The sequence below is a fragment of the Amblyomma mixtum genome, chromosome 3, assembly GCF_055824585.1.
Source record: "Amblyomma mixtum isolate Tamu chromosome 3, ASM5582458v1, whole genome shotgun sequence".
Lineage (NCBI taxonomy): Eukaryota > Metazoa > Arthropoda > Arachnida > Ixodida > Ixodidae > Amblyomma > Amblyomma mixtum.
Window position 1 is genome coordinate 193,038,135 of NC_143014.1, and position 19,705 is coordinate 193,057,839.

Sequence of the window (19,705 nt, forward strand, 5' to 3'; positions counted from 1 at the left end):
TCTTCGTATACGGCTCGGTTCGTGATTGGCCGGCGCATTTGCTTCCGTCAGCGTTTGACCAGCAATATTGCGTTCAGGCACCAGGTAAAAAGTCTATGCCGTACATGAATGCCGTCGGCACTGATCGGTGTGTGTTGTACACCCAGTGACCGCCGAGACGAGCTGTGCAACAAGTTAATCAGGCCTGCTGTTGTGAATGGCTCTAAAACTCCCACAGGAAAGGCTTGATGGAAATAGAGACATTGGAAACGTGCTGTTCAGCTATATGTTTGGAGCTAAAAACACTCGTCCCTCAGTTCTTCAAGCGTTTCCTATCAGCAGTGCTTCGTGGAGCTGACATCGTTCCGAAGATGTAACTAAAGGTTCGCGCTCTTGTTATTTGCCAGCGAACTTACGTGCGCCACAAAAAAGCAGGCTTCCTTGAACGCCTACCTCCGCGCTCAGAGCCATAGTCATGCTAAAGACGTCCCTTGGGTCACCAAGCTTTATGGAGGCTGCAAGCACTAATGAGAGGCCGCGCGATTTCTTCCGGGTGGGGTCCGCTGCTCTCGCTCCTTCCTCGCTTCGTTCCCGAGCGGAAGTTATGGCCGCGTCCTAAAGCAAGCGAGCCAGCACAAATACCTCTGCGCGTCGGAAAGTAGATGAACGCGCTGTTTATCCGAAAGAGGGCGTCGGGGCGTACGGGCATGAAAGGAAGAACAGAGCTCCGAAGACGTTCTGCATCGTGAACACACACGCGCGCGGCCGGGCCACGCCTGCAGAAATCCATTGTTAGGGGACGAAGGGGGAAGCAAGCGGCGCTACAAGACGCGCGCGGGCATTCACGGACAAAATCGAGCGCCGGCACCGCGGGTAGAGGAAAGTGAAAGCAGCGGAGAACTATGCGCGGGGCTGGAAAGAATGCGTCATTATATCACACGCTTTGCGCGCCAGCTCGCGCGGTGGCCCGGTATACGAGTCCAGTCGATGTTGTGCGACGCCTCGGCCGTTTGCAGAAGCCGCCTGCATGGGGTCGTCAGCGGAGGCGCCATTAAACGCCGGTCGGCCGATTTCCCTTACAAGACGCCCGGATACGTACCGCGCTAGAAAGAAAACAGGAGCGAAAAAAAAAAAATGAAATGGAGGGCTAACTATAATGGTGGTATGCGAGCACCCGACGAGCCGAAACAACATGCCTTTCTCCTCAGCGTTTTGCTGATTCCCCGTTCCTCGCGCGGCGCTTTTCGGTCGCTCGAGTATGGAGAGGAGGGGGAGTGTAATACGAGTCCGGTCGGCAAGCCTCGCGCAATAAGGAAACGCCCGGAGAGCTGCCTACTGGAATACTCGAGTGCAGCCCAACTCCATCGCGATCCCCCCGGCGACTAGACAGCGCGGCCGCGAGTGTCCTTACCTCCGCTGGTCTGGTTGCTTATCGAAAATCGTCTTCTGCAGTCTCGTCGTGTGTGCGCACGAAATGGGCTGCTTATGAGCGTCGCGTCGTCGCCACGTGGGTCTGATGGAAGCGGAGAATTGAGGCGTCTAGCAACTTTTGCGCGGCGTCTCCAAACGCCCTCTACGGGACTCATCGCCCTGCAGCAGCATCATCCTTACACCCGTGTTTGTGTCGACTACTGCTAGCGCTTGATGCGCGTCTCTGTTGTCGAACCAGGGTGGCCTCTCCGCTGCTTACTTCCCTGCGGGAAACGAAGGGAGCTCCTTTTCGTTGTTGCGTGCAGCCGTACACACAAGGAAGCGGCCTATTTTGCTTTTGTACAAATGCACAGTCTACGGTGAAAGTTGCGTGGCCAAAACTACCACTGCTAATCCACTGATGCAGTGCTAATCCCAACAACGGCAATGGCGAAGCGATGCTCAAAATAGCTGTAGACTTGTCAGTTATTTGATTGTTAGCACCGCTTGCGTCATCAATCGAAAAATCATCCACAACGTCGGAAAAGGAATATTGAACGATCTCTATCTGAAATAATAAAAAAAATATTACCAAGTATGAAGTCAATAGAAAGTGTAACACGGGCCGAAATAACAGATTGGAAAGGGCTGTAAATTTTCTATATAACCGTGTTCTGGTCATAACAAGAGAGGTGGGCTTACACGGTATTGCAGCTTGTGAAAGACGACATGAGGATCGAGAAGATGAAACCCGAGCCTGCATTTTATGAATAGGCGCGCTTCATTTAATGCCCGTACAGACAGTTTAGAATGGTTCAGTATTAAACGGAAGTGCGTCGCCTAACTTGTGAGATCACAACTGTTTTAGAACACACAGCAGGCATGAACAGAAACGAAACATATTGTCGCCCCCACTGCACACACCACTGGCCCGTGCACAATGATTAGCAGCCGGCGACGCCTCGAGGAGCAAAACTGAGTTGAAAACTGAAGAACTAGGTCGTGCTATTTTATCCCAGTCGTGTCATTTTACGCGCGGACAGCATTATATGCATTTGTTTAGCATTGGGAGAATGGTCTTGCCACTGGAACCACTGAATGTTCCCCGTTGCAGCCGCGGAGCCACCAGCGTGGGGCCTCTAAGGGCCGTCAAATGTCTTGCACGTGCAGCCCAATAGGACAACGTGCTCAACCTTGCTCTCGTGCGGGGCATGCAATGTGGGAGCGAAAGGCTGCAGCCCCACTCTGTGACAGAGATGCAGGTCGGTCACGTAGTTTTAGGCAGGCCTTCATTCACAGCCGCCGGCGCAGTCGTGCGCACTCGTACACACCGACTCGCCTTCGGGGCCGAGCGACGTACCGCAATGCAGTGTCCCTCGTTGCAGCACATGGGGATGTGCTTCCGCTGTTTGCGCTCAAGCGAGATGCAGCCGGGCATGGCCGCCGTTACCAAGTTAAGCAGAAACGGGGAAATTACACGCCTCGGGCGGCACGCCTGAGGGAACCGCGGGAGGAACTCTTGAGGCCGCTTGTCCGCTGCGCACGCGAATGGCGCGACTGTCCAGGAAGCCCTCAACGCACCGACGGCTCCGCGCCTCGGCTCGATGGGGAGAGAGGGCGACGAGCACAAGGCCGCCGAAGAGGTTCCGGATGCCTAGCGGCAGCAGGTGTGGGGCTCGTGCGACAATCGTGTCCTAATCTGACAGTAATTGAGTCGCCCGGCTCCATTCACGGCAGTGCAGTATACAGACAACTATAGTCGCCGAGTATCCCATTTATCTCCGTCTTTCAAGAGCCCGAACGCGAGCAGTGACGTGAAGAAGCGGTTAGTTTGCCTTTTGATCAGATAGTCGTCACTCGGCGCGAGTCCACACTTCAGAAGACGACTCAAGGGGGCCGAGTAGCTGGAACGCGCATATACCACACTGCTCAACAGTGCGTTGTGTGTGACTGTCACTGAAATTATGCCTTCTCTTGAAACGAGAAATATGCAGTGTAAGCACAGATAAGACGTTGTCCGCACCGTGAGCCTGAAATCTCTGAAAGGGTGACGCTGCTCACTGCGTTGATGGCAACCAGACAGCGCAAAGCGGCCTCGCAGCGGGACATTCAGCAGCTGCACTGTGTCTCGCTTACCTCGGACGGTTCGCATTGGTCCGGAACCGATCATGTGCCCAGCCCGCGGTATAGTATGTTGGACGAGTTGGCAACGATTCGTCGTAAACAGTAAAACAGCGTCCGAAACACGACGCAGGCCGACAAACACGTACCGCCATAAGCAAGCAGCTCAAGTGTGAATAGAATGATGGGGCGGATTTATGGACTACTCTTGAAGGGGGAGATACGGAATGTGGTCTTATTCCATACTCCGCTTGAACAAATTCCTCGTTAAAATAATAGGGGCCAATGCGCTTTCCCATGGAAAATGCCTCGCCTAGGAGGGGAGAAGGAGACAGTCCCCCCCCCCCCCCCCCCCCCCCCCCCCCCCCATTCTCTTACATCCGCCCAGAAAGAAGTACATGTAAGGCCAGAAAGAAGTACATATGTAAGGGGAGAAACCGCGCGTGTCCCGAGAGAGTTGTGAAACCAAGCACCGCGCACACATTAGAGGTCGCTTCTGTTGATAACCGCTGATCGATTGCTTGTGTTCCGCTGTCTGTGTATCTGCTCTAGGGGAACAAAAGTCCCCAGGACGCGTCATTGGCGATTCAGGCGCATGTAGATGCGATTTAAGCCAACGAACGCCTGATTTAACTCGCACACTTTAGAAGGCGAGACCCACTTTCACCTCCGCAAGCGGTATCGCTAGCCACCGGCATATAATAAAGCTGTGCGCGTCCTAAGGGTGTCTGTCCCATATAGAGAGACGTCTGTTATTAAAACACTTCAGCTTCTACGTTTAGGAGGTGGTTGCATTTCACATATAAATGAGAAAAACTTGGACTGCTGCTGCTTACTGTTGAAATTCAGGGGACCTGAAGGAAGCAAACCAAGGGCAGGATGTGGAGGGAAGAAGCGAAAAGAACGCGAAAAGTCGTATAATAAAGTTTTCCTGTAAATGAACCGTTGCGTTTTTGGCAGCAGGAATGCCTTTGCTGGCTTAATATTATTCTCTTCACATATCGAAGTCGGAAGGAAGGCCGCGTATTGGTCCAACCACTTTGTCGCAGCTATGGGTCTTGTGTCCTCGAGCAACAGCCCTCGAGCATTTATAAATATCAAAACATCTTCTCTTCATCATCCCGATTTCGTGCATAAACAGTACTGTAGACCTTCACATATAGCTAGACAGAAGTTGCCATGAGGAGAATGGTGAATCGGTACGAGTGCAGTGTCGGAAAAATGCTTAAGCGTCGTTTTGCAAGGCGCAACGTTACCAGATGCTCTGAAGTTGGGCGGAAAAGTCTACGGTTCTCTTGTGGTATCATTGCTGTTATCACCAAATTGGGCACACGCCAGATGTCTCTGAACTACGAAACTTCGCAGCCGTAACTGTTATATTTTTCTTGTCTAACTTCCGGTAACAACTCTTTTCCACTGAAGCAAAGCTCACGGTAGTTCGAGAAGCAAACGAAAATGTGTTATTTTGGCTGATTACCTCTGTACGTCAAGGTAAAACGGCTAAAAATGGTGGATTGCAGAAGAGCGGCCTTAAACCACAGTGGGTAGCGCGACAGATTTTTGCTAACATCCAGTGCACTTAATTTTTTTTTTTCCACGACTACGTGTTGTTCTTGCATATACGAGGTCTGTTAGAAAAGTATCCGACCTTATTTTTTTTTGCGAACACCTGATGGATATGAAACAAGCGCGCTTGCACCAGCAGACCTTGAGCCGTCGTGCGCATGCACGAATTTTTTCCCGCCTGCAGATAGCGTCAGTCGCTGGGAGGCAGCGCTTGAGTGAGGTAGTGCGCAGTGCTCTCGTCGGTTTTTTAGTGCAAGCAAAATGGCGGTGCGACAGGAGCAGCGCTAATGCATCAAATTTTGCCAGAAACAGGGCGACAGCCAAGTGGAAACCATTCGGAATATTCAGACGGTTTTCGGTGATGATGCTTAGAGCAGCACACAAATTAAGCAATAGTACAACTGGTTTAAAGATGGCCGCACATCGGTGGAGAGCGAGCCACGCTTCAGTAGGCCATCAACATGCCGAAATGGCCAGGTCATTGCCGAAGTGAACGCCCTGGAGATGCGGGACCGCCGTGTGACTATCCGAGAAATTGCGGAAGAGGTAAACATCAGTAGTTTTTCTGCGCATTCCATTATCACCGAAGATTTGGCCATGAAGAGAGTTGCGGCGAAATTCGCGCCGAAACTGCTCACGGTGGAGCACATGCAGCTTCGGGTTGAAGTCTCACAGGACACGCTGGATTCCACAAACAGTGACCCCGACTTCATCAACACCATAATCACTGGTGACGAGTCTTGGGTGTACGGGTACGACCCAGAAACCAAATCCCAGTCGTCGCAGTAGAAGCATTCCACGTCTCCAAGACCAAAGAAGGCCTTCCAAATGCTCAGCAACGTCAAAGTGATGCTGACTGCTTTCTTGGACTCTCGCTGTGTGGCACACCACGAGTACGCACGCCCCAGGGTCAAACAACGACCAAAGAGTACTACAGGGGTGTCCTCCGTCGCCTACGCGATGCTGTGCGGCGCAAGAGACCGGAGTTGAGGTCAACAGGAAATTGGCGCATCCATCACGACAATGCTCCTGCACATTCCTCGCATTTGATTCAGATTTTTTGGCGAAAAACCAGACTCCTGTAGTTCGACAGACTCCTTACTCTCTTGATATGGCCCCCTGCGACTTCTGGTTGTTTTCGAAAATCAAGAGGCCATTGAAAGAGCGCGATTTCAGACAAGAGAGAACATTATGGCTGCAACGACAGCTGAGCTAAACTCCATGCCGAAAAAGGCCTTTTCGGAATACTTCCAACAGTGGCAGCACATCTGGGAGAAATGTGTGGAGTCCCAAGGAGACTACTTTGAAGGTAATTAGGTTTCCAACGCTCCAGTTATGCCATTTTTTTTTCTTCGGCCAAAGGTCGGATACTTTTCTAACAGACCTCGTATACAGGTGCGAACTTTTTCCCGGCATCAAATCACTGTTTCGCGACTGAAGGGGTTAAAGTCTTGTTCTTGCCAGCGTTACACTTTCGAATGCCGTATCACAGGTTTCTGTTACTCCAGTCGGATGGTGTTGGTTACACCTCGACGCCACATACAGCGGCGAGCAGAGGCGGAAAGGTTGTAAAGTTACGCCAAGAACACTCTTGACAACCGATGATCCTCATGCCACCGCAAGGGTCACTCACGTCAACAGTCACATCCGATAATGAAACTCGGCGAGTGTGGACAACGTACTCTTTCCATGTACCCCGTCGCAGGCTACTCCTTTCGGCCGCAGCCGAGAGCAACGCGGAACCGGTCGCCGTAGGCTGGCAGGGCTGCGCTCCGTGCAGAGCAACACCGCCGACATCGTGCGCGATGGCGCGGTGACCGGCCCCGAGCTCGGCGTGGACCGTTATTATACGCTAGCGGAAAAAGCGCCGCGTCGCTCTCGCTGTCGCGGCCTAGTGCATCGCGAGCCGGCAATTAGGCCCGCTTTTCGGCGGACAAACGGGCCGCTCGGCCAGTGGGCCCCGCGCACGCGATGGGGCCAAGGTTCCCCACGGGGCAGCCGGAGGAGGAGGAGGGATGCGTGCGAGGCGCGGTGGGGCCCGCGGCCGACAGCGCGTGTCATCGCTACAGCAGCCCAGAAACGATGGCTTCGAAGTGGGCGGAAGAGAAAATGATTGCCCGCGCCCGATCCCCGTTGTCAATCAAGCCACGACTGGCCTTGGAGTCTGCGAGCACAAAGGAGCCATCAGATGCCAGCGTGACCGCCGAGCGGCAGGCGCGCGTAATCCGCCTCGCGTGCTAAGACAGTCGATAAATTGTCGTTCCCCGTGTTTATCTTATTAATGCACGCTGGAGTCGCCGCAGCGCGAGGGTCGCTAGCGTCGGAGGGCATGGCGCCGCCAGCGTGCCTTTCACGGTTAGGCTTCAGCGGAGTATAGGATTAGCGCTGCGTTTCTGGTTCACAAGAAATGCGGGCTAGCCGGCGGCCGGAGTAGCCGTCAGGCGTCGTCGTGGTGCTACGCGAGATTGCCGGCACGAGTTAACAGTGACGACAAGTGTCACATCTGAGTGGAGATCTTTTCGGGCTGTTGGCAGGTTTGGATGGAGTGTAGAGATTCGGTGTCCAGGTTACTGCTTCCTTCTATAGATGCCCTAAATACGACCAAATAATTCACCTGAGACTTGCTTCGTCTTTTAGGAATGCGTACGTGACTACCTTAGCCGTAACGTCCGTCATAAAAATGCTCGTAGTGGCCCAATTTCTACTCACTCACTCACTCACTCACTCACTCACTCACTCACTCACTCACTCACTCACTCACTCACTCACTCACTCACTCACTCACTCACTCACTCACTCACTCACTCACTCACTCACTCACTCACTCACTCACTCACTCACTCACTCACTCACTCACTCACTCACTCACTCACTCACTCACTCACTCACTCACTCACTCACTCACTCACTCACTCACTCACAGGCTTCCCGATAAGAGACGAGGGCTACAGGAAAAAGAGAATCCAGCGTGATTTCCATAGCTGACGCCATCATGCAAGAAACATTGCGCGTACATCCTACAACGGTGTATCGCGATCTAGCTTCCCTCCCAGATAAAAGCGAACGTACGAAGAATGCATACATTTCTTCACGGCTTCTCCGCCGGCTGCGGCAAAGATGACTGCAGGGGTGTACGCGTGCACTTCCGCCGTCGCTCCTCCCACGCGCCCATGCACGCGCCGACTCGTCTTCAGCATCGGAGGCCTCTCCGCCGCCCCACGCGAGCGATCGGACGAGCAGCTGGGCGTCCGCCGCCCACAGCGCCGCCGACGGACTCTGGGGCACGGCGGTCTGCCGCGTATCAGGCTGTGACAGCGCTGCGTGCGCCGGGCCCCGACGGATAGGGAGAATGAGCTCATCTTTGGCCGCATACGTTCCACGCCGTTAACTGCTGCCGCGTTTTTCCCTCCAGCTATTCCGCTCGGCCACCCTGCACACCATTTATTCCCCGAGGCTTTGCCCGGTTTTTGCACAGCGCGCAATCATACGCTGTAAGAATCGCTCTGTGGTACATGTGCGGCGGCCTCTCGTATATGATGTAACGTTTCACGATTGGAGTGTTTAAGTTGGGGAAGCGAAAGCCTTGCGGAGGCTCAATGGGCATCAGGAGGAACTTTTTTGCAGTTTTTAAAATCATGCGTTACTAAAGATAAAGAACTTTTCACGATCGTATCTGTATAAGCGTTCTTGTTCGTTTGGGCATTATGGGTTTTAACGTCCCAAGGCGACTAAGGCCGTAAGGGACGCCGTAGTGGAGGGTTCCGAATCATTTCGACCACCTTGGGTTCTTTAACGTGCACTAACGACACACAGTATACTAGCCTCCAGCATTTCGCCTCCATCGAAATGCGACCGCCGCGGCCGGGATCGAACCCGTGTCTTTCGGGTCAGCAGGAAAGCACCACAACCACTAAGACACCGCGGGGCTCCTTCTTCGTAGTATTTTTGATATTATTATTATTATAATTACTGTTTTTACATGCCAAACACACGGCATTATTTGCCGGTTGATGGCGTCTTACCATTCGTGCGCGCCCCGTAGAAAGAGGGAAAATTCTTTGTAAAAAAAGAAAAAAACCTCCATTTCGGCGCTCCGGTAGTGCTTCTACCACAGTGGTGTCCCAGTGCGATTATGACGGGCGACTGCGTGCCCTAATACAGCGAGATGCTTGTCGGTTGATTCGTGCTGGTGGTTAGAACAAGAGCCATGAAGACACACTCGAACAGTTTGCATGGTGTCCTAACTTCATCTCTCGCCGCCACCTTCTGACGTAGCGCGTGTCATCTTGCTCACGCGATCGAAAAAAAGTGCGTTTAGGGACTCTGTTCTCAGTTACCCCTCTTTGACTGAGGAGCGGTGGCAATTAATAGCGCGCTTGATACAGCCGCATAATTGAGACCCGCGCAATGTGCGTGGAACGTTCGTGTTCCAGTGCTCTTTGACCGTGTGAAAATGATTCCAACGGTGACTTTTGGCGCAGCCAGCGCGGGCCGCCGGCGGGCCGCCTGAGCAGCAGCAGCGCCATGGGCGTGTCCGAGGGCGGCCTGGCCAACGGCCACGGGCCGGGATACTCCTACCTCAAGCGCCTATGCCGGGACCGGGGCACGCTGTTCGAGGACCCCGAGTTCCCGCCCTCGCACCGCGCTCTCTCCTCCAAGAACAAGTATGCCAGCGCCCAGGTCGTCTGGATGAGGCCCTACGTGAGTATACCGTCCCCTGTCCAGTTGGGTATATAGATTGTTTCGGACCCTCCCTCCTTTGCTGCCGCTGCGTCACGTGACACTCGGACCGCGGCCAAAAAGATTTGGTCCGTCTTGCGGCTGCCTTGCATACTTCACTCGCCTCCTGGCCTGTCCCCCGAAAAGGACATCGCCTGATGTACGTCAGCAGTCAAAAGTTAAATAGCTGAAGCGGCATGATACCGTCATCGGGCGCGCAGGTCTGGTACGGCCGGCAATTCACAGGAGTCCCACAGGTCCGCCGTATAGCCCTGCCAGTGTAGCGGTGTAAGCAGTGCATCCGTGCCTCCAATTCTCACCCGGCCAACCTAGCCATTGTACGAGCGCGACTTAACGCATAAAGCACGTCATGTGAAGAAGTGACAGCGGAGAAACAGTTTGTGGCTAAGAACTTGAAAGCCGCCCCTTCATTTTTTTTTTCTCTTATAACTGTGAACTGCATAACTCCACGCACTGACAATAATTTCATTTTGCTCTCGTTTTATTTCCTTCTTTTCGTATTATATTTTCACCCGTTATTTACGCCTGAAGCTTACGCATTGGATCAGTGCGATGTAAAATGCAAATCAAGTGCTGAGTTACTGCGCAGCGCGGCTGTAGAATGCGCCATCGACAGAAGGAACCAGTGCGGCCTGGGCGCCCATTGGCATCGAGAAATAACGATTTGTCCAGCCGACCTCGTTGGGCGCAGCTTTTTAACATCGCTTATATAAACTTAAACAAAACGAAAAAAAAAAGGTATGAAAGGCCTTTTCCTCAGCTGCCCCGCTCGCTTGGAGCAAGCGGAATCGTTTCTTACACTCTATAGTCAGTAACGCATCTATACGGCACATCCGCGATGTCACCGTTCTAGGGTGGCAAGACACGTGGCGCGGGTGCCGGTTGTCTGGGCGCTATCTAGAAGAAAAACTGGCTTTATCAGCGAGCGGCTCTGTGATTCGGTCACGTACGTGAATACGGAAGCCTAACCGGTAAATGCTGAAATAGAGATGCGCGGCAGTCTTCTAGCCGCGGCAAAAACAGCAACGCGGCCGTTTCTTATTTCTATTTTTGCTGAAGTTATTTTTTTTTCACCGAGGAGCGGAATAATGCCACCCGTGGAGCAGTCCTCGTTTCGTTATATTTGTTTTTTTTTTCTTTCTTTTTTCCAGGAAATATGTGCCAGACCAAAGTTTATCTCGGAAGGCTCCTCGCGGTTTGACGTCGAACAAGGAGAACTAGGTGGGTCTCATTTGCTTTGCTCTCATTGTCTCATTGTAGGGGTCTAGTGTTGGTCCGCAGGCAGGTCAGAACGTCCGTGAGATACGTATACGGTTGCTAGAACGCGGTTGTCTCGCGAAGCGCACTTTCTGCAGCTCCCGTAGGTGCCGGATTTGTAGAATTTGTTTTAGTTACTGTTCTTTCATGGTGGCCAGTTTGCTCACAATCCACTAAGTAGGTTATGATTAGAGACCGGATTTTAGGCAAATGCCTATTTTTTTCAACGCTTCGTAGGCGCACCATTTTTACATATGAGCACGAATTAGGTGTTGACAATATGTTTAATACTCTTTTTATAGCGCCTATAAATGCCTATTTTGGGCGTCAGTGCCTATAAATGCCTATTTCCGACGTCGGTGCCTAAAAATGCCCTATTTTAGAGAAAAGGGGCCTGAAATACGCTGTGGTTCTGCTTTGAGATTCTGTTTGCTTTCAAATCCATTGCGGTTTTGAGTAGAACACACACGTGGCAACATTCGATGACCGCGTCAGTTGGCTGTGGTGAACGCTGCACCTACGCCGGCTGCGTACATAATACCAACCACGTCAGCCGAAAATATCGAAGCAACCTTTTTCTTATTTTCTGCCATTTTATCGTAGCAGCTTGTTGATGACTTTGGCTGTTAAAGTGGTAGTTGAGCAGATGGCACCACATTTCGGAAAGCATACGGAGTAAGTTATAGGTTCATCCAAATAATTCCCAGACCAACTGTTAAATGTTCCATAAACCTGCTGGAAACAGTTTAACTGGTTAAAATTTCCACCTGGGTAACCTGCCTTATTTTCGTTCCTTGTGCCCCAGCCGCATGCCATCTTTATCAAATGGCATTTGGCGGTAATCTTGTTGGAGCAGGCCACACTAAGCAGCTGGCAGTCGTGCGTGCATACGAAAACGCATTCGTGCACTCAAACCATAGAGTAAATGACTCAATGACTGCTTCCATTGCTTTAACAGGGATTTCTAGATGAATGATGTTTATTTTACCATGGATCCTCGTGGATGTACTACGTAGGCCCGTGCAGAACTATGATTCTTTTCGGCATATTCCGCATCAAGCAGCACTGTGTGTAACGTTTTCTAACATCTCGTATTTATGGTTTCCAGACCCTTCTAATGGCAAGCACCATTTGATAGTCGCGTGGTTCCAGACACGTGAAGCCACAAACTATAAAACACGGTTTACACCAATGACAACATATTTATTAATGTCAAAGCATCGTGTATGCCTGCAATAAATAAGTTCAATTCCTGTGTGAGCGAAGACCGAACTCATTTGTCAGACGTTTTGAATTGACAATGTTTCTATCAATTCATAAATACATAAGGTGTTCATTGTTTCTACTTTTGTATACGACAAGCGAATTGTTTGTTTCGAGGTATACCAAAGTGTTTTAAAAGGGTTGGCAGTCCCTTTTGCTCTGCTGAAGCATGTGTATTGCACGAAAAGTTGCGCGACAGCCTTAAAAAAAACGGCTTCTAATGTTCGCACCTTGCTTAAGGTCCCAAATCATTCCTGCTGTGTTTTTATTTTATTTTACGGCAGATATTTCGCGCTAAAGTTCAGAACTGTGTGCACTTTTGATAAAGTTTATAGTGCCTATTTTTCTCCGTTAGGTGCCTAAAATGCAATTTTAGCCGCCTATTTATGGCGCCTAAAACGTGCTTTTTAGTGCCTAAAAATCCGGCCTCTAGTTATGATGAAGCCGCAAGGTCACGTGACCTGCAGGAGACCTACCTGCTTCCAATGTTGCTCTCTTCTCTCCACCTGCCAGAGTCATGTTCGTGGTTTTTCGCTCACAACGCCGACGACGCTGACAACGAATTTTCTGAACAACGAGGCCTTTAACGCTATGACGTTAAAGACGCGCATGAAATTTCAGTTGACCGCTTATTGAGTTCTTGTGGAGTTTGTGACTAATCGATAAAAACTCAAACTTTATTTAGTTCGCTCGTTAAGACGTCAAAATGCTCTCTACTGACATGTGTAAACAGGCAGCCGATTGCCTACAAGTGAATTGAATCCCAGTTCACTATTCATCAGCAATAATTTGCTTGCAGCTTAATTCTTACGGAAAGCTCAAGGCAAAGCTGATCATTAGTGCTGAAGGTACAACGTTTAAACAATATCTCTAGAACATTGACGTGCAGTATTAAAGAACTGCTGCAAGGCGAAAAAAAAATTAAAAACAACAAACACAAGTCTGATTCAGACATCGACTTCAAGGACTGCATTATATCTTTCTTTTATTTTTTCACTGTTCATGTAATGAAGATGCACTTCAACTTACCGAATTTTGTAGTTAAACCTCTTGGTTTGTGCCAACCACATATTGCATATATGGCGTCGAAATTCGTCACGGGTCACGTGACCTTGCGGCGTCATCACAACCTACCCACCGGATTGTAAGCGAACTGCCCACCATGGCAGGTGGCAGTCAAATTAATGACTGGTCGCTCCGGAAGAGCAACCTGAGTTGCACAATGCCGACCGCTGGGAGCACCTGCCATCGCAGGGCACTGGCGCGTCGCTTAACCGCTTAACCGCTGCGCCAGGAGTGGTATGAGGACTGCCAGGGGTCTATGAATGTTAAGCAGAGATTGGTTGGTTTATGGGGTTTAACGTCCCAAAGCGACTAAGGCTATGAGAGACGCCGTAGTGGAGGGCTCCGGAAATTTCGACCACCTGGGGTTCTTTAACGTGCACTGACATCGCACAGTACACGGGCCTCTAGAATTTCTCCTCCAAAGAAATTCAACCGCCGCGGCCGGGATCGAAACCGCGTCTTTCGGGTCAGCAGCCGAGCGCCATAGCCACTGAGCCACTGCGGCGGCTGTGTTAAGCAGAGAATGTCTACTTTCGCATATGTGGGTTTTAACTAATTAACGCTATCGTGTCGTACGTACCCTTAAGGCGTAGCTTAAGCATCCCCTGCAATATTTTTGGCCATCAGCGCAACCACTGTCTCTCGAACATAACCTTGCGGGACGCTACACAAACGTGTTACGGCGCAGCATTTGTTGGCGCAGCAATACCTCTTTCTGTTCGCGTTCCATGTTTTGTTTTGTTTTTGTGCGGGAACAGAGCGGCGGTAGGGTGAGAAGGCCGCGTCATCGAAGCCAGCGCCCGTCGTCTTGTGCAACGCCGCCGCGCAGTGCTCTCTCGCGTGTACCGTCGCGCGAGACGAAGAGCAAATAATACAGCGTGAAACAAGAAGTCAGCGTGAAGCGCGCGAAAGCGCTTGAGTTCATCAGTTCCGCTCAACGAGCGTAGTACGGCTGAGCTGCGACGGTCGAGGTCGCCGGCACGGAAAGCAAGAAGAGCGGTTGGGGAGAGGTCGCAGCCTGTTCCGAGGAAGGAAAAGTCCGAAACAAAAACTCCCGCAAGAAGCGCGTAACCCAGATGGGGCGCGCGGATTGGGCGAGGGGGAACGGCTTGGCAGGTGGTGCCCTTGAACGGTGAATCAGTGGGCGGCCAGCGACGAGACCCGGCTTTTGCCCTCCCGATGTGTTTACACGTCGTCAGCCGGAAGGGAGCCAAGAGCTGACCAACGCTAGAGTCGCGGCATCGCACAGGCCTCCGCCAACGCGGGTCACGCCGGGTCGATCGGGTTCCGGGGCTCGGAGGAGGACGTTGGTTTCATTCGCTGCTCTAACCTGAACAAAAAATAGATGAAAATGTACAAATCAATCAAATTTATCTAAAAATAAATAATCGTTTTCAACAAAACCAGATTGGCCGATAGAGTCGGATCTTAATCGTACAAAACTATCGAGTGGAGCCGAACACATAGCCTAGATCGGCGTTGAAAGTTCTTCAGAATGTCGCTTGTTTTTTTTCTTCCTTTTTTTAGAGCAGGTAGTGAAAGCATCCACTTAGGTGACTTAGAAAATGAGAGCGTCAGTGTGTGGCTGAACGGTGTGGTTGATAACGCGGTATTACGTGAACGTCGCGTGCTGACGAGCCGTCTCACCTTGACACCTTGTTCACATCTTGCCGACAGCTGCGCTTATTCGTCCCTCTATGACCATAGGCGGACTGGAAACGTATGAGCAGACTGATAATTTCATGTGACGAGCAAAACGTTAACATATCATTCAATCTTGTATTCACCACCCACATGGTATAGGCTTAGTCTTCCCGCGAACTAGCTTGCGGCTATAGAGCTGTGTCCGGCCGCACTGATGCAAAAGTATAAAATGCAGACTAGTAAGCGTTCTATGAGGTATACATGCTATTAGAGCTGCCCTTGCGCTAGAAACAGAACTTCAGTATTGTTTAAGTTATGGAAGTGATCACTGTCTCGCAGCATCATTAGTTCGATCATATTAAAGTAATCAAGCAGAAATAAATATTAAAAAAAATGCGTTAGTCATCGCTGCGGCAAAGGTGTGCACCTTTTTCACATTCGGTGCACGCTCGTGACTTTTGGGCTGTTCTCGCGGTTGGTCCCATCTTCAGTCGGCCGCCGTTCACGCATGCTTCGCCCCAAGCTCTGACCACCCGGGCGTGCGTGTTCATACGCAGGTGATCGCTGGCTGCTGTCGGCCATCTCGTGCCTGACGAGTACGCCCCGGTTCCTGGACCGTGTGGTGCCGTCCGACCAGGGCTTCGGGCCGGGCTACTGCGGCCTCTTCCGGTTCCGCTTCTGGCGCTTCGGCGAATGGCACGAGCTGCTCGTGGACGACCGGCTGCCCACGCACCGCGGCCGCCTCTTCTACATGCACTCGGCCGACCCCAGCGAGTTCTGGGCGGCGCTGCTCGAGAAGGCCTACGCCAAGTACGCACTCGCCTCCACATCGTGTATTGGTACAGCCTCTTTTCGATAATTTTGGACCATGCCCGCAGTCCTGAATGAGAAGGGCCGTCACCCGTGCGTACTCCGTCCCATTGTTTGCGTGCAGCAGGGTTGAAAGTAGACGTGGACAGGTGAACCAGCGCTGTACAGTAGCCCTTGCCGGAAAACCTTTCTTGGTGAGCTTCTCGGCGTGTACGCGTCGACTATGAGGGGTGCATATCTAACAGGACTGATTACAACAAAAATGTGTGCATAGGTGAGAAGAAAAACGCGTACCACCGGTGCGATAAAATGGCGTAAAGTGATATAGCAACGTATGTTCTGGGATGGCTTGTAGCTGGAAGCGCTGGGGATAAGTCGACGCGGGAAAGAGCGGTCGCAGAAGCACCGCGTCAGCTTTCGGCGCACCTGGCGGGCGCTAACGACTGGGCGCACGTCGCAGGTTCTACGGCGGCTACGACCAGCTGCAGTTGGGCCACACGGGGCGCGCCCTGCAGGATCTGACGGGTGGCGTGGCGCAGACCTTCCGCATGGCGCACGTGGATCCGCCCATGGCCTTCTCCATGGTCTCCAGCGCCGTGCCTCGTTCCACGCTCATGGCTGCTTGCATCATACCGGTGAGGGGAAGCGAACGCGGCCTCAAAACCTATCTTATACCTGGGCCATGCAGCGGCTTGCTTGCCTCTGGCTTTGAAAGCTGCGTATGTGCGTGTAAATACAGTAACAAGAAACAAACGTCTGCCCACAGCCACAGCGTGTGATATTTTTTTTTCTGCGTCACCGCGCCAGAAATTGCATGCTGTAGAAGGGTTCCTAACGATCCAGATGAACTCAGAATTGTTGATCTTGGGATGAGATCAGCAGAACAAAAGATGTTGCGAACAATGGACTCTGCGGTAACTTGACGCAGTGACATGTAATCTGCCATCGCGATCACCACCGAATATCTCCGTCGTTTCCGTCGTTCCTTTCGAATTAGAAAAGTCTTCTTTGATAAATAACTATAGTTTAGAAAACTAGATGTGACACTAAGGTTTTTGTGCCGTGCTTGACACCTTAAACATTTTTGCACATTCCTTGGGGACACTTTGCCAATTCACCTTCACTATTTAGTCAACAATCAGAATGCTTTACACAACCCACCCCACTATAATACGGCGTCCCGCAAGATTAGGTAATCTTACGCATTCACAGATGATACCGAAGAAGTGACGGGAAGGTTTTGCTTCGGATTCTGTGCACACTAAATGAAATGCCGATGGCGCAGGTACATAGCATAAAAGCGTGGCAGGTCGTCTTTTTTTTATATACATTGTATCCAAACGCCATTGCAGACAAGTCTGCTGCAGCCATGACAACAGCGTTTGGGTGGTAGGTACAGTATGCAATAGAAAATTACGACCACTCACGGCTGCGTTTGCATGAGCTACTTTTCGTGCAGCGTAACCTCAGCGACGACGAATAGATTATGACTGTGTGAGATTGCAGCCTTTACAGTATAGCATCGTTGCGCAGGTCCTATATTCACACCAATACCAGCACCAAGAAATACGAAGGCTATTCCAAGCTTCCATTAGACAGAAATAACTGGTGAACTTGCCCCATCATATCAACTCGACAGCGCATTTTCAACCTAAAGTTCACCGTGTTGGTAATTTCACCGATAATGTTTCATGGGAAGCAATGGAGGCTGTTTCTGGTCGCAGGAAAACCAAACTTACCCAGATTTCTGCCCGCGAGATGCGTTCAGAACGGGCGAAAGACTGGACGCGCTATTGACGAGATGTTGATAACGCGAGTATCACCAACTTTCTTCGCCGCTTGTAGGCCTTTTCACTGTTTACAGCTTGACTGAGTGCGTCTTCGACTTTGCTGCGCATGCGCAGTAGATGCCTGTATAAAATCCGCCAATCAGAACGCTGCTGACACAGCCCAGTGGAAATATGGCTGCGCTCAAAAACGCAAATGTGAAAAGGTCTATACTCGGACTTTGACCACCGTTCCATACAATACTGTTCTGTAAAGTGTTAGTATTTCACCCACTTAAAATAAATGGCATTCTGTTTTTACAATTTGCTGCACGTCGTATGAAGAAATGTGCATGCTTGTTAATGGCCAACCAAAATTTGTTGCGCCATAGCACCGAGGGTAATCACGTTTGCGAAATTCTAAAAACTGGTACGGCTATTACTGACGGCCGGCTAAAAGTTTCTGAAAGCCTTTTTTTTTAAATTATGGGCGAGTTTTCCTGATACTCCTGGTATATGTTAAAGCAAAGAGGAATGACCCGGTGACTGTGTGCTCTGCCACATTTGCAGAGACAAAGCTGATGGACAAAGGGGATTTTGATGCTAGAACAGCTGGTAGCACAATACCTTGTCTGCGAAAATCCGACCGATAATTACGCTGCAAGAGATGTGACATGCCTATTTCACCTTTTTTCTCCCCTTGTAGGATCATCACAAGGGCCCGGCGAGACTAAATAATGGCTTGTACACGCAGCATGCTTACAGCGTGACCGGAATAGCAAAGGTCAGTATTAAACTACCAGGATCTTAAAATACGTGGTGCGCAGCTACCGGTAGCTCTTTTAAAAGTGTGTCTGTTTCGTTTAGAAGAAGATCAATGGGTCCGCTATCTGCGCTGCGAGAGACGGTGCCGCAATAGAATTTCGTTCATGTGCAACTGCATGCACTTCAAGAATCCGCTCCGTGTTAGGTAATAGTGATATTCCTAGTGGGATTCTAAATGAAAGCGTCACGATGGCCTCGTAAAAGAAAACTTTAATGGAATCCTAACGCACAATGTTTTCAATGCAGGCGGCTTCCCTAGGCTGGTTCATCCAGGGGAAAATCGGCCTTGCGAATTCTGCCCCTGGTTCTGTTTATACTTTCACCTCTTTTCCCTCTTTCGAAGCCCCGGTGTTGGCTGACAGTTCAGTTGCCAGCAGTACTGCTAAGCAGTGATGGTTTGGACAGAGAAGCAGATTTCCTTTCCCGGTCTTTCTTTCTCGCACCGCTACTAGCCAACGTACAGACAATGCAAAGCTGCATCGATTGTCTAATCTGTGTAAAAATTCTTTCTTATATTTAGGCTAAAAGCTCCTACATTAGTCCACTTTTGAAACTGCTATTAAGGTATACCCGGTAACAAAATTTAACTAATAAAAGAAAATTAGCGGTAAAAGAGAAAATATTTGATGCGCAGGTCCTTTAGATCCTGCAGTTTCCGTAGTGCCTGTGTTCTGTGGACCGAGGAAATGTCCAACACCACCCATGTGAAGAAGTAGCGACGGGCTCGGATTTTTTTCCAAACAAGTATAGGGGCGACTGCATTCTGGATGACATTGGTGGGCTCACGCGTTGGTTTCGCACGCCCTATAGACCATCCTTGGTCTTTGCATCTACATTCCTTTTAAATTCCTCCTCTCCACCCTTTTCATCATTTCCCTCACGGCGTGGTTGTGTGGTGACCACGCAGAGTGAGACAGTTATCGCGCCTTTCCTCTCCTAAAAACTTCCTCCTCCTCATATTTAGTTATCCACATCTGTGCGGCTCAGGCATGCCGCTAAAACGCGGTAAACTATCCCACGAAATCAGTTCGCATTTGAAAATTCTGTCTAGAAGATACTAGCAGGATCCTTCCAGAGAACCACGAGAAGAGGTCGCTGTGAACATACAAGCGCACCTGCTTTTTAAATACACATTCCCACCGTTCAGGTTGGTTCTTTTCTTTGCTATTTCTAAAAAAAGCTCGCTCACAAGAGGCGCTATGCAACGTGCCTCTTTATAGCCCGTTCTCAATTTTTATTTCATCATAACCATCATCAGC

At 50.6% G+C, this 19,705-nt stretch overlaps 1 protein-coding gene across 4 annotated transcripts in view; it reads left to right on the top strand.

Annotated features, from left to right (window-relative positions):
• LOC149353120 (calpain-9-like) overlaps positions 1–19,705 on the top strand; it is a 108,351-nt gene that overhangs the window by 64,521 nt on the left and 24,125 nt on the right. For 3 of the 4 annotated variants that reach the window (XM_089577293.1, XM_089577292.1, XM_089577291.1), the window contains exons 2-6: positions 9,558–9,777; positions 10,968–11,037; positions 15,603–15,855; positions 16,316–16,490; positions 18,328–18,405. In XM_089577293.1, coding sequence (XP_089433419.1) covers positions 9,601–9,777; positions 10,968–11,037; positions 15,603–15,855; positions 16,316–16,490; positions 18,328–18,405 — 753 coding nt within the window. In that variant the 5' untranslated portion in view covers positions 9,558–9,600. The remainder of the gene's footprint in view (positions 1–9,557; positions 9,778–10,967; positions 11,038–15,602; positions 15,856–16,315; positions 16,491–18,327; positions 18,406–19,705) is intronic. The other variant, XM_089577294.1, reaches the window with a different exon arrangement.